A 21,171-nucleotide genomic window follows, 5' to 3' on the forward strand; every position below is an offset into this window, starting at 1 on the left:
CTGAATAGTTGGTTGACCGAAATGACATAAAATTCTTGAAGATTTATTTAAATTATGAAGTTTACCTATCCCTCCTAACACTAAAAGATTTATCTAAAAATTTGAAATAAATACAACGTCTACCTAACTTAATCTATGCATTAAAGATATACTATATCCTTCATCTTGCATTTGTTGCGACCAAGACACAAACATATGGTAAAAACTAACTTTGAAGCAAACAATAGATATTAAGGATAGTTTGGATGTTTTAGTATCCCAAACATATTTACAACAGTAACTAAAACTGGATTTTAAACCAATTGATGTATATTTTTTTAATAATAACTAATTGATATTTTAAACCAATGTATATTCTTCATGTAAATGTAGAGACTTATATAAATATTTTAGATTATTTTAAAAAAATTGATATATCACGACACAAATATTTTTATATATGTCTTTTATGGAACAAACTCACTACATAATTAAGGAATCAAAATATCTATCATTTGATACATGCTGTCGTTATTTCTCATTTCATATATATTTGAATACAATGATAAATCATTTATAATTTCTTTTTATCAAAATTTATGAGATCAAATGATTTTAAATCTTCATTTCAAACCCAAATCAAATCACATATATAAATTTTAATACTTATTTATTTTTAATTAATATAAAATGTTGCAGTAATATATTATTTGTTGTTTTATTATTTTTCTCTGACAATATTTATTAGTTTAATGTCATTTATATTTATTATTACTATCTGACACTTGCTATTTTGTAAATTAAATTTTAATATTATATGTTGCACATCTATGTAGATGATATTTAACATAATATATGGTATTTGACCTAATATAAATATGTCATTATGCAGGGATAAAAATTGAATGAATCAATCAAATTAACCACAATTACTCGAGTGTCATAACTTTTTTTATGAAATCATCCAAACTGAAACTTTTTAGGAATCATATAACTCTTGTTTCAACAAAACAACTAATAGTCCTACTATATAAATCTAAAAAGGTTAATTTTTATGCACGAGTAATAGTCCTACTATATAAATCCAAAAAAAGTTAATTTTTATGGACGCTAAATTAAAAAAAAAGTTATATTGTCGGCACAATACAAACTATCATATACGTCACTTTATAAATAATAATAATAATAATAATAATAATAATAATAATAATAATAATAATAATAATAATAATAATAAAACGATTATAATAATTTAATATTTTTAAAAGTATAAGATATTTGACATGATAATATATAAATTAAATTTACAAATATAAATCTAAATGACAACATGTTTATTTTTTAATTTTATATGTTAAAAAAACATGTGTCATGAATTTTAAAGAGTTGAATATATTTTTAATCTCTATAAACATTTAAATTTAAATTTTAGTGTATATAAAATAAAAATAAATTTTTTAATCTTTATAAAATTATTATACTTTTTAGTCTATTTCGATAAGTGAACATATAGTTCCTCCACAAAAAACTAGTCTATATTGTTTTTAGTTTTATTTTGAATTTTTTTCATTTAAAAGATGTATATTTTTGTAACATTTTAAATTTTATGAAAATTATTTTTTTAATATTTTAAACATGTGTACAAAAGATCATTTAAAATTATTTAAGTTGAAAAAATAATTAAATATATTTAATTTTACTAAAGACTAAAACTATTGAATATTTTTACGAATATTAAAAATTATTTTATATTTTCTATAAATTAAAATTAAAATATTAAAATTTTATAAAAATTAAAAAATATTTAATTTATAATTTTTTTAGTCTATTTTAAGTAAAAAATAATACTCTTTTTTAATTTAACTTAAATTAAATCAAACTTATCATGAAAAAGTACTAAAGTAGTGTTGTAAATGAATAAAGCCTATTTATATAAAAATAAAAAAAATAAAGCCCTCAGAAGTACTAGTATTACTCTGGCGGAGGACTCCTCAATCCCGATCACAGCGCGAGTCAGAGTCCAATACAAACGAAATAATTTAAAACTGAGAAAGCAGACTCGGTTGCTTCGCCGCGCCGATACAACAATGACTCTACTCCGGTCACTTTTGGCGGTTACTCTGTTGCTCACTTTCTTCATCTCTCTCTCACAAGCTTTCCAATCCGACGAGCTTCTCCTCGACGACGAAGAATTCGGCCTCGAAGGTGGACGCCCCCAATCCCGTCCATCACCTAACACCGCCACCACCACCACCACCACCACATCCACTCGCAAGAGGATTCCAGACTCTGCTTCCGATTCAAAGATCCAGTTCACTCTCGAACACGCTTTCGGTGACTCCGATTTCTCCGACGCCGGTAACTTCTCCGCTCGCCTCAAAACTTGGAGCCACGGCGCTCAGGTTCCTTCACTCTACTCTCCTTCCTATTCCTCAATCAAATAAAAGCTGTATAGTTATTTTGTATCTCTATCTTATATACGACAATTTCATTGTTGATAGTTTTCAAACCTAGTATAACAATTCGTTGATTGGTTCTGTTTCGAATCGATTTAGATTAAACTTCTAACTTATTGCGCTGAGTTTGAATAAATATATAAAATTATATGCTGTTGTACTGAAAAGCAATTTTGATCTGTGACAGACACTGACGAAACTGCGGTTTTCGAGAGATTCTTTCACTGATGTTGAGAAGAATAAATTTCAAGTAATTATTTGTTTCTTTGGAGCTACTTTTGTATGTGTGTTTGATATTTTTAGCACTGAGCATTATATAAGATTTGGCACTCTTTTATTATCACAGGAGCTGTTGAAAGGAGATGATTTCTATAAGATTAGACTGCCATCCAATGTTTTGAGCCCTCCAGGAAGGGAATATATTGTTTCTTCGGTGAAAGCTGTAAGTGTGAATTTGAATCAAGTTCCCGTCCATTGGTAAAATGAATTGAAGTATTAAGGTTATTTTTTTCACTCAAATGTGGTGGTTGTGGTTCTGCCAATTTGACAATTCATCTATGGTTTTATATTTGCACTTATGCTTGGGGAAGAAGGGAAGAAGCATGTAGATCCCTGGTCTGTTTGTTCTTTTTCCAAAACTACTTTTGGTGATGTAAGATAAATGGCGGTTATTGTCAAAGGATAGTTATTTGTTAGTGATATTGTTCTAATAATGCTGGGCATGGTTTGTTCTGCACTCATCACATAATATTGAAAGATAATCCGTTTTTTTTTCCCTGGTTATCTTTCTATGGATGTCTTTCAGTAGCTTGAAACCTTGTGATGGTGTTACTGTTTTGATCACTATTTTGATAGTTGCAGCTCTTTTATTTGGTATTGTGGTTACTGTTTAAACTGATGTATGTCTCCAAGTCCAATTAGAACTGACAGTTCTGCCTTTTTTAATACAGAGATGTCTTCCAGGGGACGGTTTGGAGGAACACTTTGTAATACACACGGTAATTTACATTCATATATAATGAAATATGCTGTTTATACTGTATTTATGCTTTTATATGATATATCTGCAAAAAGAACTTCTCATTCAGATCAAATTTTGATACACGAAGGGACTTGTCATATATGCTATTGTGTCATTGGGAAAAAGTAGTCAGATATTATAGCTGGTTTTGTATCGTGGGATAAGTGACGTGGTTTTCTCCAGCTCTTTTGCAAATGATTTCTGGAATGTGCATTACAACCGTGTTTGTGTTAAATAACAACAACAAAAACAAAAACTATATGGATCAGATCAGACAACCCATTGGGATATATCAAAATCCATACTTTTAATAGGAAAAAAACATTGAGAGTATGGTATTTTATAATGGTTTCACTTGAAGTTCTTTTGAAACTATCTTTACTGTTTTCAATATTCTTTAGTGCTTCCCTTACCTCAGTTTCTTGGATTCTGCAATAAAAAGGCATAGTTTTGACCTTCCTCTTTTGTGGTTAAACTCTCCTAGTTTATTCTTGTTGCATACCTTTCAGTGAATAGCTTGTAGAAGTAACTACTCAATGTTTTCCTTAGTGACCAAGACTTTTTTATCTTCATTCTTGATGCATCTTGCAGTAGGCATGTCGTTTTCCTGCCTCCTTCCTTGGAAAGCTTGTATATATGTTTTTCCTCATTTCCAAACCCTTTTGATTCACCAACAACTACTTTTGCTACCTTCCAAAAAGTCTTCTGATCAATAGTATTGTTTGGCCAAGCTGCATGAATAGCAAAAATACTTACCCTTGACCCACACAAGGGACCTTTTTACATAAAATGGGTTTTCCCTTTAATTTTATATCCACTTTTATATAAAGAAAAAAAGAGAAGTCTTGGACCACAACTGAGTTTATTTTGAACTCTTCATTAGCTGTAATTTTTTAAAGTGAGACATAATATTTTGAAAAAGTAAAGAAAATGGATTTCGAAAACTCAATGAGTTTCTCATGATTCTTCATAATGCCCTAAGTTTACATCCCAAGTAATAAAAATGAAAACTATTTAATGAATATAGACTATAGACCATTTGTCTTTTCATAAAAGGGCAACTCGGTACTATAAAGTTCTTACCTTGCTGGGTCTAGGGAAGGATCGTCTGATCCCATTACCGTCTAACATTGCATTTGCAAGAGGCTGGTTCCATGACTTGAATACAAGACCACCTAGTCACATAGCAATGATTCCCATCTTTAGCAATTCTGTTTTCATATTTCATATAGAGGAAGAGACCTGAGGGAACATGGATGCTTGGGAAGTTTTACCTGTAGGGTAGAATATATCAACCTGGAAACAGAACTGAGCTTTGCTTATATGACTTTTCTTATATATGATATGTCTATCTTTGCATTTATTTCCTTGTAATATATATTTTTTTAGTTTTTTAATCTCTCCCTCTCTCCCGTTGTTTGTTTCAGGAAGGTGTTAACATCTTGGGTGTCAATTATGGTTCTCCAGGGGCTTGCCCTTATCCTCGGCAACTGAAGCTTGTAAGTGGCGTTTTCTTTGTACAACTGCATTTATTTTTTGTTTGTTCATTGAGCGAGGCTCAACTTCAAAACTTTTCAACATATTTTGTTATGGGTTCGTGCTTTGTTTTAAAGAGCAAAATTTTTGTGCAATGAACCCTTTCATAAACCTAGTCTACCACTCTACCCGAGTAATCAATATTATGCATGTTCTAGTTGATTTTATTACCTGCAATGCCACAAATTGTCCTTGTTCTTAAGAGTTATATAGTTCATTACTTGTGAAAACTTAAACTTTGTTGTAAATCCTGTTTTTTATATTGTAAAGGCTAATTTTATGCTTGTTTTTGTTTTTTGGTGTTAGCCAGCCAAGTGGTCTTTCAAGTCACATACACTTTTGAAGAACAGTGAACAGGCACCAAGGTATGTTCCATAATTGACATTTTCACTCTTAATTGTAATTATTTTTATACTTAAACTAATATTAACAGAAGAGCAGCATACAAAGTGTTCCTAGCATGATTGCTTCGGAAGCAACTGGTTATGGAAAACTTTCTATAATATTGAATACTTTTTGCCCAATAGAAATCACAGAAAATATGTTTAGTCTCTTTTTCCCCATTTTCTCTTTCCATCAAACTGAAAATTGAAGTTTGCTTAATGCTGGCTTTCTTACATATTTATAATGGTTTATATAAAGTTTGCTTAGGCGAAATTGCCAGTGAATATAGAGCCTTTTGTAGCTTTCACTATTCTTCACAAATATTTTCAGTTTGAAGTTTAGGAAACATAGTTCATTTAAAAATCTTGATACATAACTGGCTAGATGCCAGGCTTGACAAATTTCATATGTTTTCTAATCAACCGTTAATTCATTATTTCACTTTGTCTTGTTGTATGTTATTGATTCAGCAAATGCTGTTGAGATACTTTATTGCTGGTGCGGTCAACTCACCCACCCATCCATTTGACTTAGGAAGATCTTGATCTTAGGATAAAGCTCATTTAACTAAAGTTACCAATCAAATGATTAGAAAAGTGGTTGGCTATACAAAGTTGGCTAAACCAAGTGGTCAACTACACTAAGTTTAGATAGTGATTCATGTAAATGAATAGAAATTCATCATAGTCAATCATGATTTATCTTAATGAATCGAGATTCACGATGAGATTCATGTTTAAAATACACCGAGATTTGTATTGATTGGGTTCTGTGTGTTGTAAAATACTGATTACTAATGCTTCATCTTTATGACAAGTTTTCCTTGTGTATTTTTTTAACAAATATTATTTGCCCAGGACGCCAATATTTGCAGAAGAGGTGCTTGGTGGAGAGGGGGTGGAAGGTGAAATTGTAATGCCAATTGAAAGATCTTTTTGGGCTAAATATGTGAGTATACAACATATATGCTGACTTGATCTTTAAGCCAATTTTTCGATTATTTTATACTGTTTAATTAAACTTTACATACATACATACTAATTTTCTATGTGGAACCTTTACTAATATCAGTGGATGTACATGATCCCTCTCGGATTGATTGTAATGAATGCCGTGACCCAAGCAATGAATATGCCTGAGGAACAGGCTGGTGGGCAAGCTGGGGCACCGCCGCAGCCAGGATCTGCAGTTCAGAGGGGAGCAAATTCTGGTGTACGTAGAAGATCATAATTTTGTTTCGTCTACCTAAGAGGACATTATTTAAGGACATCGATAATGAAGGAAATTTTAGATTTAACTTTTATGTAACATTTCGAATAATTTAGATGTATCAGCTCTGTAATTCATATTTTGCTTGTGAACTTTGAAACAGCTGGGGTAAAGTTTTCCAATTAGATTGAGTAATTATTGTCATTTAAGTTTTAACACGAAAAACAGTTTGGCTCCCTCTGGTTTTAGTGATGATTATGGAGCTATGTTATTCAATGTGAAGAAATGTTATATAGTTTTTGAATTGTATGAAATTTATAAGACTTCTTTTCTATGATGAAAATTTTAAATTTAATAGAAGGGTATTTCATTTATATTTACAAAAAATTATCGAAGTTGTGAGTACTCTCCCTCCGGCAATAAATTAAAGAATGTATATAGATAAGTTAATTTTTTTTCTATTATTGTCATTTAAGTTTTAACACGAAAAACAGTTTGGCTCCCTCTGGTTTTAGTGATGATTATGGAGCTATGTTATTCAATGTGAAGAAATGTTATATAGTTTTTGAATTGTATGAAATTTATAAGACTTCTTTTCTATGATGAAAATTTTAAATTTAATAGAAGGGTATTTCATTTATATTTACAAAAAATTATCGAAGTTGTGAGTACTCTCCCTCCGGCAATAAATTAAAGAATGTATATAGATAAGTTAATTTTTTTTCTTATAAAATAAATATTATCATATTAAAAGTGATATATATAATATTTTTTTATTAAAATAGTTTAGATGTTGACAAATATACTTACAAATCACCTATGAAGTCATCACATCGAAATCAATTTTCATTGGCCATATAAAATTAACTAAAAGATCTAATTAGAACAAAAAACCTAATTAATATTACAGAAAATGAACAGGAACATTGTTTTGGATAATTTTTTTTTACAAATGATTCATTAGTCGTGAAACGTATCAATTTTGCCTGTCAACTACTCCCACATACCGAAGCAACATGCTACTTCTTAATTGTGGAGTAATCTCTCCATTGTTTTGCTTTACATAACCAAAAAGTACATGTAGTCCAAAATGTTAAAGCTTAAATCCCCCCTATCATTAACAGTATTATCTAAATATATATGATGTGAAGAAAATAATCCTTAAAAAACGTGTACATTACAATAGCCAACAAATTAACACCAGAAGGAACATACTACCAACATCAACGCAATCATAGTTCATAACAATACATAAACTCTTGTCAACCAGATAACAAATGAGAAACAAGAGCGCTTTATACCATTAGAGTTCATCCTGCAGATCAAAAGAAAGTATTTATTTAGTACAACAAATATAAAGATGTTAAAGACTTGTCAACCCGAGACACATGAAAGAGTTTGAACAAAAAATTCAGGGTTCAAGCCCTGACTACTAACATAATATACTATCATTGTTTCCAAGTTGAAATCACAACGATAGCTTCTTCTTCATATTTAAATTAATGTCATAATAATGATATGGCATGAAAAGTTATATTTGAGAAAAAAAAGTGACCAAATTTGGAAATTGATCACCGAAATGACACCTCTATCTCTGTTATCCTAATTAACATTAAAAAGAATAATCAATGAAGAAATCACAACTTACATGATCGTAATCATCCATGTAATCACGGCGATGCTGCACATGGGAGGGAAAACATGTGTAAAGAAAGTTTTTTGTTGTTCCAACACGGGGAAACAAAATTTATTATGAGCATCTAAATCCAAAACTTGGATAACCATAGTAACATTCAGCATAATATATTTTTTGGTTTGACAAGAACGAGATGAATAATATTATTACCTCTCCATCATAATTCCATAAACATGTTATAAATGCGTGTGAGCGCGCACATACGTGTATGTATGTGTATTAAATTTAATCTGAATAAACTTTGGTGCCTATGTTGTGATTGAGGGGCATTTGGACAAATTCAGTCTATTTCTGTTATTCTTTGCCAAATAAATTTATTATCTTAGTGTAGCTAATGTTTCACAATAAGGTTTCAACATTCTCAAATTCATTCACTACCGAAGATCCCAACAACTTTTTTTTTCTCCTGTTTAAACGGCATCAGGTAGTATTCAACTCTAAAGCAATCTGTAACTACTTAAGATAAATTAATGACTGCACATAAGGTCTAACTCAAAGTGAAATATTTCTAATAACATTATTATCTATGTTGGTTTACCTTCCACACATATTTTATTAATAGAGGATATATAAAAAGCATACTCATAAATAATACTAGAATAGTATCTTGAATCTACTAGAACATGACTTCTATTACAATCTAGTATCTGTGTTAGTTGTCTTATCCTCAAAAAGTGAGTGAAGATTAAGGTAGTGAAGATTCATTAAACAACAAATGAATAAAAAAATATTGAACATATGCATGTACGATACAAATTCAAACCTTTCTATATCGGTCTCTATATCTGTCCCGGTGTCGTCGGTCATGACCCCTCTCTTTTCTTCGCCTCTCACCTTCTTCTCTTGCTCTTTGAGCCTCCTGCACAAATAATGAATAGTTTAGATTCCGTGAAAGAAACTAGGTGACTCAAAAAAGAAAGATACTGGAACGGAATAGTGTATGTTCATGCACCTCCTCCTCTTGGGCTTTTTTTATTTTCTCTGCTTCCTCAAAAGCCTCTTTTTCAATCTGAGATGTCATAAAATAAAGGTCAGTTTAACATATGCCCCAAGAGAAGACATATATTCAGGGGAACTGAACAAACTTGTTTATGACTAGACGTACGATTTTTTGAGGCAAATCAAATATCACTTCTAAAGGCTTACTTAAGCTTCTAGACCGTACATGTTTAAGTTGCACTAATATCAGTAGCAGCTGTTTTTCATATTTTTCGATTGAGTCCCTTAATGTGTCATTTTTGTTCAATTCAAGGCAACCCTATTGTCAATTTCCATCCCTAAAAGACTGATAAGTGCTGGTTTGGCTAATGTTTACTAGTATTTGGTGTCAACTTCCACGTTTTCGCTTCAATCAGCTTCAAGTGACTCTATTGGTATTAGCAAACTAGTTAGGGTGAGAGTTGACTAGAGACACTACAACACAGTTGGCTCATTACAAAAACTTGGTTGAAAATAAAAAATATAGGCTAAAATGAACAATGCTAAGTATAGACACTATTTCACCAAATGCAATGTAGAGACTAAAAATTTCATCCCTCTTTTAAAAAAGCAATGGACAAGGCCTTACAAAAGTGAACATTAGATAATATCTTAAAATATTTTAAATTATTTTGTATAAAACCAACGCAAAATCAATACACATAAAATATTAGTTGTTGTTTAACATGTAAACAAAGTGCCACCTACAAGTTAGATATTGAGCTAAGTCAAATGTAAGTCAAAGCGAGCAACTCACCTCCCTATTGGCAAACACTTCATCAACAACTTGTTTTGCATAATCAGGATCATCACAAATCAAAATGTTGTCAAATACTGAACCGCCTTTAACCTGAACCACAATATATTCGTGATTTTTATTAACTACGACCATCCATTCAGCCTAATAACTCTGCATGCGCTAGAAAGAAAGAAAGATCTGTAGCATAACATACATGACATTGCCGAATTTGGAAATGTCCATTCATTATACCTGCCAAACTTCGATGCCAACATATTTGATAGGCTTAAGCACATAAAGATCGGGGTCATCTTCAAACTCTGAGACAGGGAGAATTAAAATTTAAGCATTTTAAAGTATGCATGAAAGTCTGAAAATATATACGAAATTATGAGAAAGAACTAGATATAAATTTGAACATACCTGGATTATCTATCCATGGAGTTTTCCATTTTCCTTTGTAGTTAGGATTCTTGATTTTCTGTCAACAAAGAGGTTGAAAGTAAGAGATGTAAGGAAACTTAGAGAATATAGAAAAACTAATTCTAGCAGCCTTATATATAGCTCCATTAACTCGATCAACAAACCTTTCGTTTCCATGGTCCTTTGTACGCCGGATTTGGTATCTTCGGCGGCTTCCACAGTCCATCTTCCTCTTCATCCCAACTATCAGGCTAATTAAGAGAAAGAAAATGTAAGTTTTTTTTTTTGAAAAAACCCTCATTTATCTCTTTATCAAGAGGAATTTGTAGATCAACTCAACTAACCTCTTTAGCCTTTGGATCAGGAATTTCTGCTGGGATTGAATCATATCCCTGCAATACCAATGAAAAATATATTAATTTTCCATACAAAGGGACTAAAACTACTATCCCATGTTCCGTTATCATTACGGAAATAGTAGATTTAGAAGTTTTGAATACCTCAGGTTTGACAGCATTAGGGTCGTCAATGTATTCTCTGTCATCCCAGTCTGCAGGCTGCGAGTATGGAGAAGATTTAATTCATAATACAAGTTATTTGTGAAATAAAATACACCTCAACAATGGGAACTGAATGGTGTAAGGTAATTCACTTTATGGAAAAAACGGAAAATCATAACCGAATTATATAATCCTGTCGTAAGACTCTTAGAGTTAGATCACCAAAAGTATCATGTCATGCTAAAGAACAATGTTATAAGTTGACTACTGAGTGAAACAGATCAGAATGAAACCTTTTTCGCCTTGACATCTTTGATTTTTCGTGGAGGGAGAATATCCCAATCTGAATACATGCTTCCAGAATCTCTCTCTCTATTATCAACCAGGATACTGTATGTAGCATCTGGCCTCAGAATGAACGTGTAGAAATGAGTTAACTTATCAGTTTCACATTGCAGGTCCTTCTTTACAGGGTAATTTTGACCTTGGTAAGAGACTATGGCATGGAGCTTCTTTGTGTCTGTGCCACATAAATCTGGTCCAAACATTACACTACAGAAAATTTGTCAGTGTGACATTCTTGTTTATTGAAAAAATAGAAAAAGTGAACAAAGAAGGAAAATGCGTGTTTGTAAACATGATGCAACCACATTTTTAATAAGGATCAAGCAAGCCAACAATAAGGATCAAGCAAGCCAACAAAAAGAGAAAAGTGAAGTCTGTAATCTGATTTCCAACCACATTTTTAATTCTATCTTGTTTCTCTTTATATCATCAATCTGTTTGGCATGAACCTCGACTTCGGCATTGATATATTACTTTTCCTTTCATGCTGTAATTTGGATTCTATTAGTTTAATTAAGCTCTTAGATGCTACTCTTTTTTTTTAAAAAAAAAAAGTTTTTAGATGCTACTAATACAAATGAGGAAATAACAAAAATTGATGAACATTTTTGTAGAGGCCAGTTTACTTAGATTGTAGATTAACTTGTTCACTTAATATAATTCAAGAATAAAAAACAAAGTGAAGAAACTGGAATAAGCAACACACCTATAAGGCGTATCCCCACCAAATTTCTTTTGATTAACAAATCCAGAGAGGAGCTTCAAGTAACCTCCACCACACTCAATATCTTGCTCAAATTTTATAGAATACTGGAAGACCAGTGTTCTGTTCTTGTTGCTGAATTCCGGTATCGTAGCAGAAATGGCAAAGTGTTTGGCATCATTAGATGTTTGGATACCTACAAGATTACACAAAATTGACTAAATATAAAAAGAGCAACCAAGTTCCTGTTACTACCATTTCATACATAAGAAAGCGAAACAAATCCAATTCCCTCAGAATATAAAAGCATTCAAAAAGATTCACTTTTAGAGGGTAGGTTAGATTACTCTCCCGTTTTTTATGCTTTGCATTTACTACACCAACGTCCCATTTGCATTAGCTCAAGGACACTTTGTCGTCAAATGTCTTTCCAACCTTCGTCCAACTTTAAAATTTGGGCAAGGAAAAAAAATATGCTTTCACTCAAGGTTTTAAATTGTGGTCACGGCCACGGTTGCAGAGATCCCTAAAACCTTGACATAACATCTACAGTTGCGGTTGCAAACCGCAATTTAAAGTCCTGCCTTAATTTAAATCTTGAGATCATTAATGCAAATGTACATCCTCAACTTTGTGTTATTAAAACGTCTCATAGTAAATTATAATAACGGACAAGCACATTGAAGTTAAATTGACGACACAAGAAATTGACTGTAAAGGAATACTAAATCAACAAATACCTTTATCATCTGGATCTCCAGCCCATTTTCCAGCAGTGTGCTTGAACGAACCGGCTTTGCCTTCGCTCCTTTTCCAGTCTGATTTTACCCAGCGACTTTGCCACCCATCTTTACAAATATTAAAGACCATGCATATTATATGATCAATCAAAATAAAATAAAAAACATCTACAAACTATATAAGCTGAACTGAATGAGTCAAAAGAAAAAATATAAGCTGAACTGAACACACCACACCACTTTTTTTTTTATATAAGCTAACTTGCTTAGTGCTATTTGTCTTTTTATTGATTTTTAGTTACTATGATTTCACTAGCAATTACATCTTCATTTCAAGTTTCTTGTTTTCAACATTTCTTTCGCAAAATATTAAAAAACAGCATTCTTATAACCATCCTCAACTAGAAACGAATGCATAGAACAAATCAAACACCATTTCTCTTTCGAATTGTCCCAATCCAAACAAGGAATGATTGCTAATTGTTATGAAAGTTTGTGCGGAAAAACATTGTTGGAGAAACGAGAATATTTAAAGCAAGGATTTAATTGATATGGAATGTCGACATAAAAAAGCTTTTACGCGTGCATTTAGTTACATCTCACCACTTACGTCGATATTGGTGGATATAATTTGTGAGCTAATACTTTTTATGTCCTAAACCCTCTTAATCCGAAGTTCGGTCCGAAGGTAAGTAAATTTTGGCCAATAATTGTTATGATCAGTATTAAAACGATTTGTCCAGGAGTTCATAAACCACTTGATTTCAATTACTTGATTTTATGAGCTAACATAACAGTGACATAAAGGTGAGATATAATTAAATTTAAGTGCATATAATTAGATTCTTAAAGTAATAGAAGAAATAGAAACTAACTCGATGAGGAAATTTGATTACACGCTACCTATACATATACGTGGCTTGCATATTAGTAGCGAAAAATTAATCAAACATGTAATTAATCGCTTCCATCTATTTAACTAACTAACTAACTAATTAGTAACTGACCAAACTTAACTAACTTTTCATTTGTTGTTAACAGTTGAAACAAAAATTTCAGTAGCAAAAGAGCATAGAGTAAATAAAATATACCTTCGAAGCGTTCCTCGAAAATGATTTCAGCAACGGAAACTTGTATTAGCAACAAACAGAACAACACAAACATGTTGAGTTCAGTTGAAGCATTTTCTGCCATTTGCGAAATAAGCAATTTTTGCTCTCTTTCACTGCCAACTTCCACTTATAACTGAGTTTACTTATATAAAACTAGTCAACTTCTATACCCCTTTAGTTCCTCTTAATTACTTTTAAGCCACCACGATAAAATATTCTGAGTCAGCTTTACCAAAACTAAGATAACTTTTATTTATTTATTAAGATTACTTGAAATTCATAATAGTTTTGAATTTAAATATTTAAAAAAATATTCGATCTAATAATATTAGTATTTTCAGTTTAACAAAAACATGAAATATACTCGATTTTAAATGTTAATTTTTTAAGTATTACATTTATATATCACATAGACATATATTTTGATCTATTTATTAAAAAAAATATATTATATCGTTAAACTTAAAAATTTACAGTTGTGTTTGAAATTTTTTATTAATTTTAAAATAAAAAAAAAAATTATTTTACAAAAAATTTAAATAAAAAGATACGAAGTCTATGAATTTGTATTTACACTGTTAATCTATATAAATTACAGTTTGTTTATTTAAGACTAAAAAAAATTAGTTTTTTATTTATAAATTAATATAAGTTGTACATCCCAATTTTTTTGAGGCCTCCTAATTTGTAAACTAGTAATTTTCTCGGAAGTTTGTAATTATTTATAATTAAAAAAAGTTAATTGAAAACCCTCTAATCATTGTCCTTTCTGCTTTTTGCTTTTGGGCGTGTTTTGTACTGGGAAAATAAAATCGATATTAATCTTTGAGGACTTGAGAAAAATGATAAATATTTAATTAAATATATTGCCAATTGTGACATAGCAATGGCCAATAGAATCGTTTCATTTTTGCATTTCGGTGTAGTTATTTCAATTTTTTTGTTTTGAATGAAAGAAAAAGGAAGTCAAAGTCTTCGCGACCTCACAAAAGTCATCAAACCAAACAATAAGGCAAAGGAGAAAGACATCTTATCCTCGTTTGCAAACACCTTCGAGGAAGACTGGCTCTAGGAATGAATGCGCTTGAATTGTCAATGAAGACCCATGTTGACTCAAAAGCCCACTATCACTGTGTGCCTTTAGTCCCCCCCCTTATCCTACCCACCACCAATGATCATGATTATTAAAAGTTTACCATTAAGTCCTAAAACGTTCACAAGCTAAGCTCATTTCATGACATGATAAGGAGGCGTAAAAGTAAGTTACAGTTGTATTGCCACCACCAACATTTAAAAAAAAATATGTTTATAGAATTTGGATACAAATTAGAATATCAATGAAAATATGGAGACCAATGAAGGATGCGCTTTAAATAAAATATAAATTGTTTTATTGACTTATCATTTAACAAACTATGAGTTTTTAAAAAGAAATATTTAATACACACAAAATATTGATAGTTAAGGTAATACAAAAAATTCGTTTAAGGTAACACAAAATTACCTCATCTCTAATACACACACCATTCACCATAACTAAAAAAATTCATGATATGACAAAGAAAAACAGCCCTAATTAATTCCTTTACCGTGAGTAAATTAATCATGTTACCTAAATGATATATATTCTAAGTCTAACTTACTAAATGACTAGCACCGAGCACATCATTGCCGCCACACATCGTTAAGCCTGTCTTTTTGATAGTTGTGTAGACAATTTTGATAGTTAGTGTGTTATATTATGAGCAACCATGCTTATGTTGTTTATGAAGTAGCAAGATGGATTTACAGTGGCGTGCGCTAAATCTAACCGTGCTGTAACCCGGTGCAGATAATGTCTATGAGGGATGGAATGAGATTAACGTTATACTAATCATATTGTTAACTGACTATTTAAAAAAGTATAGATGCTCCAGTGGACTTGCAATTTATTTAATTAAGTCCGAAAATACGTTGATCTGTTGCGGGACAGTAGGCTACCTTGAATGGCCAGTTGCTCAAATTAACAACCCCAAAACTAAACAAAGTAGAAGGGAATAGCATGATAGAGATTAAAAAAAAATTGATAGGGATAAAGGCGAGCATATGCAAACAAAGGGGAAGGGGATAATAAGGGAACAAGCATCACAGCTGAAAAATTAAAAAGAGGCAGCATTAAAAGAGATAAGAGAAACGAAAAAAGGGATGGTCTCGGGGAAAAAATAGATAATAACATGAGATGGGAATGGAGGTCACCAGAGACGATAGATCGAGGGATGAAAGAAGCAATAATCAGGCAGAAATATAAATGACGAAGTGAGTTGGGGCATCAAAATTTCATGGATTAATATCATTAAAATGGGTAGTGATTTCTAACCATCTCGTTCAGCCAGTTGTGCCATGGGAATGACCACTGATTGCCATAGGAAACTAGTCACGCCACTTTCACCATGGCTGCCATTTAACAGTATTGTTTCTCATTTGATAGGCACCAAACAAAGCACAATAACAGTACATATTGAAATTTGAAACCATGGTAAAGCAAGAACTAACAGCTCACAATGCAGAGAACATAAGAGATCATGAAAAGTTCAAAATCAGAAAATAAACAAAATGCTAGTTCAAAATGAGTTGACAACACAACAGCTCACAATAGGTTGATAGAGTGAGAGTCCATGACAAATAGATAGAAGACGGTTCAGATGGCTTGGCACTAGGGTTGATGCCAGTTTCATAACACTTTGACAATGCTTTATCGGTTTATACAGAATACAGATGTTGGGGTCTCAACATCTTTGTAGCAAAATGACAATTTGAATTTTGGGGAGTTACTAATCATACACGGAGACTTAACATAATTGACAAATAATGAAAAAGACAAAGGGAAATAACCATTGGCTTTCCCATAATACGAAACACCAACAGGGGAGATAAGGACATGGATTTGAACTCAACCTTCATCCCAACATAACAATAACTAAACTAACATTTGTCATTAAAATAAGAAGAAAAAAAATACGAAACAAAAAAATGACATCACTCATCAAGTTATCATTCATAGAGACTACACATAATTGAAACTATTACAGATGAAGTTATACCCTTGCAAAACATAAAACAAAACAAACGAGAATAGCACAACGCATATGATCGATCATACACTAAGAAGTGAGGACAACTACGATCTCAAGATTCTATTATCACAAATCTAACACAATTTTATTGACATGAAAAATGAGGGAGCATAAAATGCAAAGTTCTGCTATGCCAATATTACAAAAAGTAAAATAGCATTCAGGTTGCCACATCCCCAGCCAAAACACAAATCTGGGATTTAGGGCCGAGAAATTGAAGTTCCAATTTTGAAGCAAACAAGTAAGGCAAAGAATGTCGTAAAAGTTTGATGATTCTACACTACTTTATGATTCAATAAAATGAAAATTATACAGCTAGCCTCATGGATTCGTCTACTTAGCCTGAGGATGAGATGCAATGAAATCAACAGCAACATTGATGGAGTTGATCTTATCTGCTTCATTATCAGGAATCTCAAACCCAAACTCTTCTTCAAGAGCCATCACAACTTCTACAGCATCTAAACTATCCAATCCTAGGTCACTCTGGAAATTAGCAGATGGAGTAACCTGACAAAACAAAGAAGCTCAGGCACCATGTTAACAAGAGAATTGCTATCAAGGAATTTCGGGCTCTCAAAAGTAATAGGTTCAATTTTGAGGGAAATCTAAAATGCAGAGTTAATCAAACAGGTGTAAGTCCACACTTTATCCTCCCAAATACAATCTTCACTTGAGAGGAACCAAATCAAATCATTTTCAGTGAAATTGTTTGGATTGATTCATTTGAACTTATCTACTGACATAAGCACTTGTGACACTTTTAAAGAGAATTTAGGGAAACAGCCTGTGACATATCCATATCCATATCCATAGGTACTTTTCAGCTTATTTCCATAAGCTATACATGTAGCATACAAAAACAATTTTTAGCTTATATGAAACAGTCCAGCCTTAATTTTATCTTTTGTTACAACAATTGCTTAAAGCACAATCACTTATATGATAATCATGTATGCTGTAAACGGTTAATTAAAATATTTATCGAAACATGACCTTATTATAATGAATGATTCTGTCATTTCTGTGAATTAGTGAATTTACTCTCATAATCTATATAAACCCGTAACAGGAGAAAATGTATAAAGTCATAACCTAGTAATAATTAAAATCATGAAGTAATAATAATGTATTGATAAATGAAAGAATAATCAGTAGTAGAGTGAGTACCTTAGAAGGATCAACTTTCTGGAAACTTTTGACGCATGAAATGACGCGATCTGTGACCTCAGATTTGTCGAGAAAGGTACCCCTAACCTCATCGCTGAAGCGACGAAGGAAGGGATTGGGAAAAAGACGCAAAGGAGATTGGTAGTTGAGTGGAAGAGAATCAACCTGCACTCTCAAGTATTTCATCAAAGGTAAACCGCTCCTCCTCGCCGCCATTATGAAACTCACTCTCTCTTTGCTCACAGCACAACGAAGAAATGAAAAGCGGTGAAGTTAGATATTATGCCACCAAACTAAACCTTGTCTTTAATAGTGGGTTTCACGCATTTTACCCATTAAGCCCAACTCTAACTATATGCATTTCGAATCTATACACCAGGATTTTTTCTTTTTGTCTAAAAAAAGGCCTTTTTTTTTTTTTTTATAAAGATTATTATTTGACAGTTTTTTTTTTAGTTAAAAATCTTAAATTTTGTTCTCATTGATTAATATAAAATTATATTTTACATATTAATTTTGTGTATATAGAATAGTAGAGTAGGAAAAAGTATATATTTATAAATATTTTATTTTTTATATCCTCTTTATATTTAAAATTCTTTATTATATAATAGTTGAATAAATATTTCAACAATTTCTCCTACTCTAGAGATAAATTAATTATTTTATTTTATTTTATTAACAACACTCTTTTTTTTTCTTTCTGAATATAATATTTAAAATAAAAATAACAACTTTATGTTATCTGTTTACAAAATACAGTGAAGTTGTTAATTTATCTTTAAAACAAGAGATAGTTGTTAAAATAATATAGCACTTTATTTTCTTCACATCTACTCAACTCATTAATTTTGATGTATTTTATTTTATTAATATAATTTTGTTTTTTTTTTCTATTATTTTTCATATCAATATTTCATTATACTTATGGGTTGAAATTGGGCAAACCATGATGTTTCATGCCAATATTCCATTATAATGTTGAGATTGGGCAAACCATGATGTTTCATGCCAATATTCCATTCCACTTATGGGTTGAAATTTTTCTATCAGTTGTATATTTGATAAACAGGTTGCCTTTATCTACATTGAACAATGAAAGCCTGTATTTTAAGCTTTTCAAACGACATCCACAATATAATGGCTTACGGGTGATCGGAATTCAATTGTTTTCCTTCGCTGAGGTATCAAAGAAAGAATAAGCTTTTTGCAAAAACTTATTCTTATGTTTTTATATAGTACAATCCAATAAAGGGTACAGATGTTTGGATCCAAAAATCAAATGTGTTTACATCTCTCATCATGTTGTCTTTGATAAAATGTGTTCCCCTTCAAACCATAAAAAATTGTATCTTCTCCTCCCAATCTATAACTCATTGAGCTTTCTAGTGCTGATGAATGGTTAGACTCCAAATTATATGCAAAACAGTCTACTATCAACAAGCTAGTTGATTCTATTTTGGAGGAAAATAAAGATCATCCAATAGATCAATCAAATCCAAATGATGTTAATCAATTTTTACTTTGTGATCAAAACTGTTTTGCATGATCTTGTGCACATCTAATTCAAAACCAATATGAAAATGATTATCTTCAAACTGAGCAACAAATAGAAAATTCTCTTCTGGAGCAACAACCACCATTGGTAGAAGGAGAGTTGAACGACATTGAAGCCACTTCCACAACTTATACAGTAACTCGAACACTGCCAAACATATTGTGTAATCCGTTGACCTACTTTGCTGACTATGTTACTCTTGATACTAAATCACCAAAACAATACATTGAACCAAAAGCACTACGAAGTGCCTTAAAGGATCCTCTATGGGTCAATGTGGTGCAAGAAGAAATGTGTGCTCTATATTTAAATCAAACATGGGAAATTTTCCCACAACCTGCCAATGCTAATGTTTTCGGATCAAAATAGGTCTATCACATCAAATTAAAAGAAAATAGCTCCATTGACCGCTTCAAGGCAAGGTTAGTTGCACAGGGCTTTACTCAAATTATTCGGATCGATTTTGATGAGATTTTTCAGTCTTGTAGTTAAACACACAATATTCGCTTTGTCATTGCTATTTCTCTTTCACTGAATTGGAGTATGAGACAACATGATGTAAAAAAAAAGTGGTTTTCTCTATGAAAACATTAAAAAGACTATTTATATTGAGCAACCTCCCGGATTTTTAAATCTCGACACATCAAACCATGTATGATTGTTGAAGAAATCTCTATATTGGATCAATCGAGCGTCGCGTGTTTGGTTTGATCGTCTATCCACCTTTCTGTTCTATCTTGATTTTCTTTGCAGTAGTGCAAATTCGTCACTCTTCATTCTCAAAACAAATTCAGTGGCCACATTGATTTTAATATATGTTGACAATATTTTAGTTGCAAGTAACAACGACATCTTCATTACAAAATCTGATTCAGCAACTCATTCATGAGTTCGTCATTAAAGACCTTGAACATTTGCACTATTTTTTGGCATAGAGTTCATTTGCTTCAAGGTGGTATTTTTCTAACTCAACATAAGTATATCAATGACTTGTTATCTAAAACTAAAATACTCAATTGCAAAGTCATGGCCATACCACAAGTCCTCAAAGAAAAACCATAATCTTCTGATAATATTATTGTTGATGCTACAAAGTTTCGCAACGTTGTAGGTGCACTACAATATTTAACTTTCGCTCGTCTGGATATCACTCATACTGTTATTCGTGCTCGTCAATACTTCACCAAGTCCATTGTGACAAATTTAAAGGCAGTTAAACACATCTTGAGTTATCTCAAAGACACACAAAATTGGGGGTTGTGCTACCTTTACAACACTTCTCCTTATTTGTATGAGTTTCATGACGTTGATTGGGCTGGTTGTCATATCACAAGACGAAGTACTACAAGTTATTGCATCTTTCTTGGTGCTAACTGCATATCTTGGTCCTCTAAGAAGCAATTCATCGTTGCTCACTCTAGTATTGAAGCATAATATCACTTCATGGCTCACACTGTTGTCGAGCTAACATGGATCACCAATCTCTTTCATGACACATGTGTTTCTCTT

The 21,171-nt window shown here is 31.7% G+C and overlaps 3 protein-coding genes across 4 annotated transcripts; 1 reads left to right on the top strand and 2 right to left on the bottom strand.

Moving 5' to 3' along the window:
• The first annotated feature begins 1,914 nt into the window (after window positions 1-1,914).
• Window positions 1,915-6,917, top strand: LOC101513997 (uncharacterized). The gene is made up of 8 exons (XM_004492798.4): window positions 1,915-2,381; window positions 2,623-2,685; window positions 2,782-2,877; window positions 3,386-3,433; window positions 4,884-4,955; window positions 5,299-5,357; window positions 6,234-6,324; window positions 6,448-6,917. The coding sequence occupies exons 1-8, from the start codon at window positions 2,067-2,069 to the stop codon at window positions 6,604-6,606; spliced, it is 903 nt and encodes a 300-aa protein (XP_004492855.1). The 5' UTR covers window positions 1,915-2,066; the 3' UTR covers window positions 6,607-6,917.
• A 548-nt stretch (window positions 6,918-7,465) lies between these two features.
• LOC101514432 (calreticulin-3-like) lies at window positions 7,466-13,959 on the bottom strand. Of its 2 annotated transcripts, XM_004492800.4 has the most exons (14): window positions 13,801-13,959; window positions 12,710-12,817; window positions 11,973-12,165; window positions 11,215-11,473; window positions 10,922-10,978; window positions 10,766-10,813; window positions 10,586-10,672; window positions 10,422-10,479; window positions 10,251-10,318; window positions 10,017-10,109; window positions 9,234-9,290; window positions 9,045-9,140; window positions 8,234-8,266; window positions 7,466-7,900 (listed from the first exon to the last, which is right to left on the bottom strand). In XM_004492800.4, the coding sequence occupies exons 1-14, from the start codon at window positions 13,901-13,903 to the stop codon at window positions 7,889-7,891; spliced, it is 1,272 nt and encodes a 423-aa protein (XP_004492857.1). In that variant the 5' UTR covers window positions 13,904-13,959; the 3' UTR covers window positions 7,466-7,888. The 2 variants fall into 2 exon arrangements, with proteins under 2 accessions (XP_004492857.1, XP_004492858.1); XM_004492801.4 differs by lacking the exon at window positions 8,234-8,266.
• Window positions 13,960-16,969: 3,010 nt separating this feature from the next.
• On the bottom strand, window positions 16,970-18,403 carry LOC101515192 (acyl carrier protein 2, mitochondrial). Its single transcript, XM_004492802.4, has 2 exons — window positions 18,105-18,403; window positions 16,970-17,444 (listed from the first exon to the last, which is right to left on the bottom strand). Exons 1-2 carry the CDS (start codon window positions 18,318-18,320, stop codon window positions 17,268-17,270), a joined length of 393 nt encoding a protein of 130 aa, XP_004492859.1. The 5' UTR covers window positions 18,321-18,403; the 3' UTR covers window positions 16,970-17,267.
• Between the last annotated feature and the right edge of the window lie 2,768 nt (window positions 18,404-21,171).

This window comes from Cicer arietinum, chromosome 3 (genome assembly GCF_000331145.2).
Source record: "Cicer arietinum cultivar CDC Frontier isolate Library 1 chromosome 3, Cicar.CDCFrontier_v2.0, whole genome shotgun sequence".
NCBI lineage: Eukaryota > Viridiplantae > Streptophyta > Magnoliopsida > Fabales > Fabaceae > Cicer > Cicer arietinum.

Excerpts from the sequence above, each read along its gene's own strand:
- LOC101514432 (XM_004492800.4), bottom strand. The coding sequence starts at position 13,903 with ATGGCAGAAAATGCTTCAACTGAACTCAACATGTTTGTGTTGTTCTGT. Across the intron at positions 11,474-11,972 it reads GGTGGGGATACGCCTTATAG|TGTAATGTTTGGACCAGATT; the intron begins GTGTGTTGCTTA and ends AATTTTCTGTAG. Across the intron at positions 9,291-10,016 it reads AAGTGTTTGCCAATAGGGAG|ATTGAAAAAGAGGCTTTTGA; the intron begins GTGAGTTGCTCG and ends ATGACATCTCAG.
- LOC101515192 (XM_004492802.4), bottom strand. The coding sequence starts at position 18,320 with ATGGCGGCGAGGAGGAGCGGTTTACCTTTGATGAAATACTTGAGAGTG. Across the intron at positions 17,445-18,104 it reads AGAAAGTTGATCCTTCTAAG|GTTACTCCATCTGCTAATTT; the intron begins GTACTCACTCTA and ends TTGTTTTGTCAG.
- LOC101513997 (XM_004492798.4), top strand. The coding sequence starts at position 2,067 with ATGACTCTACTCCGGTCACTTTTGGCGGTTACTCTGTTGCTCACTTTC. Across the intron at positions 3,434-4,883 it reads AACACTTTGTAATACACACG|GAAGGTGTTAACATCTTGGG; the intron begins GTAATTTACATT and ends TGTTTGTTTCAG. Across the intron at positions 4,956-5,298 it reads ATCCTCGGCAACTGAAGCTT|CCAGCCAAGTGGTCTTTCAA; the intron begins GTAAGTGGCGTT and ends TTTTGGTGTTAG.